At 42.5% G+C, this 5,566-nt stretch overlaps 1 gene segment (V, D, J or C); it reads left to right on the top strand.

Annotated features, from left to right (window-relative positions):
- The first annotated feature begins 4,700 nt into the window (after window positions 1–4,700).
- LOC122924011 lies at window positions 4,701–5,246 on the top strand. The segment is given in 2 exon segments: window positions 4,701–4,836; window positions 4,927–5,246. Coding segments are annotated over 2 exon segments (366 nt in total).
- Window positions 5,247–5,566: the final 320 nt, after the last annotated feature.

Below are 5,566 nucleotides of genomic sequence, written 5' to 3'. Positions count from 1 at the left end.
CGCGACATTAGTACAACAAAATGTTGCGCGACAAATGTCGTTGTGTAGTCGTAGCCTAAAAAACAAAGAATGTTTAGAGACAGCTTCAAATAATGAACCCTGTGTAACCGTTACTATAGAGAGTGAGGAACCTTCCAGAGAATATCTGGAGAACATGATCGTAGCTGCTAAAGACCATGTTTCAATTGAAAGTAAATTTCCAACTGACCATGGTAATTTCCCATCAGATATTACTGACACTGAAACCAAGGGATTCATAATTTCTCAGGGGTCTTGTAGGCCACTCATAACATTTCCAAGAGATAAAAAACAAGGAGGACATTGTTTTTTCCCCAAGTTTTATACGAAGAGAACACAAGCTGGAGTATTGCTCCAACCTTCATGGTTGTGTTATTCTCCAAAACTAGACTGTGCCTATTGTGAACCTTGCTGGCTTTTTGCTGATCATAGCTCTGGTGGTTACAATTCAGCAAGGGTGAGTGGTGTGAGAACCTGGTCTCATCTAACACAGGCAGTACATTATCATGATAGCTTCATGCAGCACATTCATGCTTGCATGTTGATGCAGCAGTGGCGCAGACACGGTACGTTAGATGAAGAAAATGAAAGAGATTAGAAAACAAACAAACTTCTGGAGGCAAGTGCTTGACATAGTGATTAATGTAACATTGACACTGGCAATGTGTAATCTTCCTTTCAGAGGTCACGCAGAAGTAATAGGCCAACCAAACAGTGGTGTTTTTTGTCTATTATACAGTTACTAGCAAAGTATGACTCTACTCTGCAGCAGTTGTTGGAAATTCCAAGGGAATCTGTCAGATATTTGAGCCACAGGGTACAGGATGAGATCATTGGTTTACTATAAAAAAAAGATAGAGCAAGAAATTGTTACTGAGATCAAAAGCTCTCAATTTTCTTTGATAATCATGAACACAACACAAGACATTTCAAAAACTGATCAACTTTGTCAGATTTTTCGTTATGTGACAGTTGAAACTAATCCACAGAATGCTGTCACAACATTAAAGGTAAATTAAGTTTTCCTGGGATTTCATGCTATCAATGATTAAACTGCTGCAAACCTTGAAAAATAAAGTGTAGAACGTATTGAAAAAAGGGGTCTTGACATAAATAGATGCTGTGGTCAAGGATATGATGGTGCAGCCAACATGAGCGGCATATACACAGGCCTGCAGGCAAGAATTTCAAAATGAGAGCCTAGTGCACAGTATATACATCGTGCACAGAGCCGTCTTTACCAAGGGGCAAAAGGGGCAGCTGCCCTGGGCCCAGTTGCTCCTGGGGGGCCCAAGGCAGCTGCCTCTTGAGCCCTGCTAGCTACTGCCCCGGGTGTCAAGCTGTCAGCTACACAGGGGGTGCTGCCATGCCATGCCTGCCGGCACTGAGTTCAGGCATCATGATCGTACTGTGTTACAGTTGTGATCTAGGACCTTAATGACATCATCACCATGTGAACAGTAACCTAGCAATTACTGGTCACATGGCTATGAGGTCATCACAGGTCCTACCAGGAGTGTTGCAGAAGTTAACTGTGGAGCTTTTTTGTGTGAAGATTACATCAGAAAAAGGTGACGGGGCTGTTATGTTAATATACTGTAAACTACTGTATAGTGGGGTGCTGTATACTGTGTGGGGGCCTGTATACTGTGGGGGTCTGTATACTGTGTGGGACTGTATACTGTGTGGGACTGTATACTGTGTGGTGGGCTGTATACTGTGTGGGGGCCTGTATACTGTGTGGTGGGCTGTATACTGTGTGGGGGGCTGTATACTGTGTGGGGGGCTGTATACTGTGTGGGGGTCTGTATACTGTGGGGGACCTGTATACTGTGGGGGGGCCTGTATACTGTGGGAGGGGGGGCTGTATAGTGTGGGGGGCTATACTGCTGTACTGTATACTGTGGGTGCGGTATAGTGTGGAGTGCTATACTGCTGTACTGTATAGTGTGGGGGGCTGTATCGTGTATAGTTTGGGGTGCTGTATACAGTGAGGTGTTGTATACTGTGAGGTGTTGTATACTGTGAGGTGCTGTATACTGTGGGCTGCTATACTGCTCTACTATATACTGTGGGGTACTGTATAGTGTGGGGTGCTAAACTGCATACTGTGTGGTGCTGTATACTATAGGGTGCTATACTGCATACTGTGGGGTGCTGGGCTGCACTGTAACACTAGGGTGAGCCGAGCCCTGGTCTCCTTCCTGCAGAGTGGTGCCCACTTCCAGCCTGAGCCCAGAGCACTGATCCTGAGCCGCTGGAGTCTTCAGTACTGTAAGTATTTACAGTCATTCACTGTACTCTACCAGATGTGTGGATTTTTTGTGTGTGTGTTGTGGTGGAGGGTGTGATTGCATGCTAAGGTGTGGGAAGGCGGGATCCAGGGGGCCCAAGTAAATTTTTGCCCAGGGTCCAATCAATATTAAAGACGGCCCTGATCGTGCAGCTCACAATTTAAACCTTGCTGTTAACGATTCTGTCAGATTTATCCCAGAAGTAACTAAATCTTATGATATAATAGAAAAATTATATCCGTTTTTTTGCCTACAGTAGAAAAAAGGTGGGCATTATTATCAGAAATATCCTCTACGTCTGAAGCTGAAAGCATTACTCTGAAGAGATTGTGTCCAACTAGATCAGGCATGTCCAAACTGCGGCCCTCCAGCTGTTGCAAAATATCCAGGCATGCTGGGAGTTTTAGTTTTGGAACAGCTGGAGGGCCGCAGTTTGGACATGCCTGAACTAGATGGTCTTCCAGGAATGATTCCATAACAGCACTGCGGTATCGCTATACTGATACACAGAAAGCACTGACAAAAATCATTCTAAAAGCAGACAAATTCTAATGACAGCAACGATGCCTCTAGCTTAAACAAAAACATCAGCTCTATTGAGTTTGTGATGATAGTTGTTCTTCAAGCAAAGATTCTGGACGTTGTGGGGCCAATTTCAAAGTGTCTGCAAGCTAAAGACACAAATATTGAGAAAGCAACACAATTACTTCAAAACGCAGCTGAAATCCTTCAGAAGTGATTATGACGGAGCGAAAAACAGCGCAATACAATTGTCAGGAAAATGGGGCATAGAAGTTACATTTCAACAAAGAAGACAAAGACGTGTGAAGCGACAGTATGATGAGTTGTGTGAAGATGAGCGACTTCAGGATGCTGAGAGGTACTTCCAGATAAACATCTAGAACACCTGTTTAGACACAATTATAATACAACTAAAGCAAAGACAACTGAAGCAATCCTTCCCAGCTCACTTGTATCATCATCTGATGAGGAACTGCATAAGGATGGTGAAAAACATGAAGTGCATTTCAAGAATGACTTTTCCTCGGCTCTCCCTGACCAGCTAATTCCTTTCAGAGCTTGTTTAAAACCACAGATCTCACAATTGACAACTGCAGAAGAAATTGGCAAGCTATTAATTGTTGAAAACAATATACTAACCTCAAGTTTTCCTGCAGGATGCACAGCGTTCATTTTGTTCTTGACCCTGCCAGTGATGGTGGCAAGTGCCGAGCGTTTGTTCTCCAAACTAAAATTGATCAAAAGGTCTACCATGGGGCAAGACAGACTGAGCGGACTGGCTATGTTGTCCCTAGAAAATGAACGTGCTAGGATGATTGACTTTAAATAAAGTCATTGGTGAATTTGCAGAAATGAAGGTCAGAAAAATGAGTTTCAAGTAGATCAACCAACGGTCAAACAGGCCAGCAAGTGGCAGAATCAAACTATTAAAGTTGTTTGCTCTTTGCCATTTGCACTTTTTCTCATACATTTTCTATCAACAATCTGTAAAACCTACATTAAATTGATAACAAAATTTCAGCTCCCTTGATTTGGTTTATTACTTTGGTTAATAGCATTTTGTTCTATGTGTTTACCTACAGCATTGTTTATTTGCACCAAAAATCATTAGCCAGCAGCACAATGCCTTGTTTGTTAGGGGGTGTTCACATATAAAGCAAACCTGTCCTTGCTCCTGACATGTCTATATTAATAGCGTCATGCATTCCCCAGTGTTCCTGCACAGTCTCACTTTATCCAGTCAGTGCTGCCATTGTCAGACTGTGCAAGGACACATCCCCAACTGGTAACACCCCTCTGTACCCTTACTGCAGACTGCTAGCAATTCAGTCATAACTTCTAGCAGGAATAATTAAGGAATGGCACAACATAGAGCCGTAAGAATAGATGTTCCAGAATTGTTATTACACAGGGAATGCATGGAGCTATTAAAACAGGCATGTCAGGAGCGGTGACAGGTCCTCTTAAATGTTTTTTTTTTAGTTCCGTTGTGTTTCCGTTCCGTTTTTCAGTATGGCATATACAATCTACAGTGTTACTTTGAGACAGAATTTTATACCAAGATTTCTGCCAAAATGTTGACATAAAATATTGTGGCTTATCAGGAATATTGTGGCTTATCCCTTCCTGATAAGCTCCACCTATTTTCAAGCAAGTTGGACAAAATGATAGAATCCCAACTTGCGCCAAACTGTGCAAAACTAGACAGATTCTATGCACAGACATTAGTGCATATTAAATCATTATGGGTTAATAGATAAAGAAGGGGATTTTAGATCCATTTTAGAAGCACATGAGTATTTGTCTCCTTGTCCCTGAGAAAGATTCACCAAAGTATATATAGACATCACACAATATGGAAATGAAGTGACGTCACCTCCTGTTGTGTGACATCTCCTACATAATAAGCCAGTGCTGGTGGATCACACATCACCTCCTAGAAGTCACCCAGCAGCCATGAAGACTTTCCTGCTCCTCTTTCTATCACTGGCCTGCTTGTCAGGTGACATTACTAGTACATTAGAAGAAAGATATTACTAGCGCTATGAGGAGATGATTATATGGATGTGACCTTATTCTCTGTATTTTCCAGGTGTCCAGTCTCAAGCACAACTTGTCCAGTCATCAGACCCAGTGGTGATAAAGTCTGGGAATTCCCATAAACTCTCATGTAAAGCGTCTGGATTCACCTTCAGCAGCTACTGGATGCACTGGGTTAGACAGACTCCTGGCAGAGGATTGCAGTGGATGGGATATATTAGCTCTGATGGGAGCAGCACAGGCTATCATGATTCTGTTAAAGGACGATTCACAATCTCCAGAGATAACAGTAATAACATGTTATATCTACAAATGGACAATGTGAAGACTGAGGACACTGCCGTCTATTACTGTGCTAGAGAAGCACACTGATAGAAGACAATGTCTGAGTGTGACATAAACTGATAGAAATATTCCTCATGTCCTCACTAGGTGGCAGCACTAACCCTATAATATCGCAGTAAAAAAAAACAAGCATAAGAAATATGAATACTGTTTTCCAGTATTGAGATCTGTCCTAGGGTCTCAATTCCGGAAAAAAACACTTCCGTTTTGTGCCCATTCAATGTCAATGGGGACAAAATGTAACTGAACAGAACGGAACGCTCCAAAATGCATTCCATTCCGTTCTCATACCGGAAAGCAAACCGCAGCATGCAGTGATTTGCTTTCCATCCTGGGATCCGTCATGA

Source organism: Bufo gargarizans, unplaced genomic scaffold (genome assembly GCF_014858855.1).
Source record: "Bufo gargarizans isolate SCDJY-AF-19 unplaced genomic scaffold, ASM1485885v1 original_scaffold_2143_pilon, whole genome shotgun sequence".
Classification (NCBI taxonomy): Eukaryota; Metazoa; Chordata; class Amphibia; order Anura; family Bufonidae; genus Bufo; species Bufo gargarizans.
Note: the sequence above shows the minus strand (reverse complement) of the source record. Positions and strands in the feature narration are given on the sequence as shown.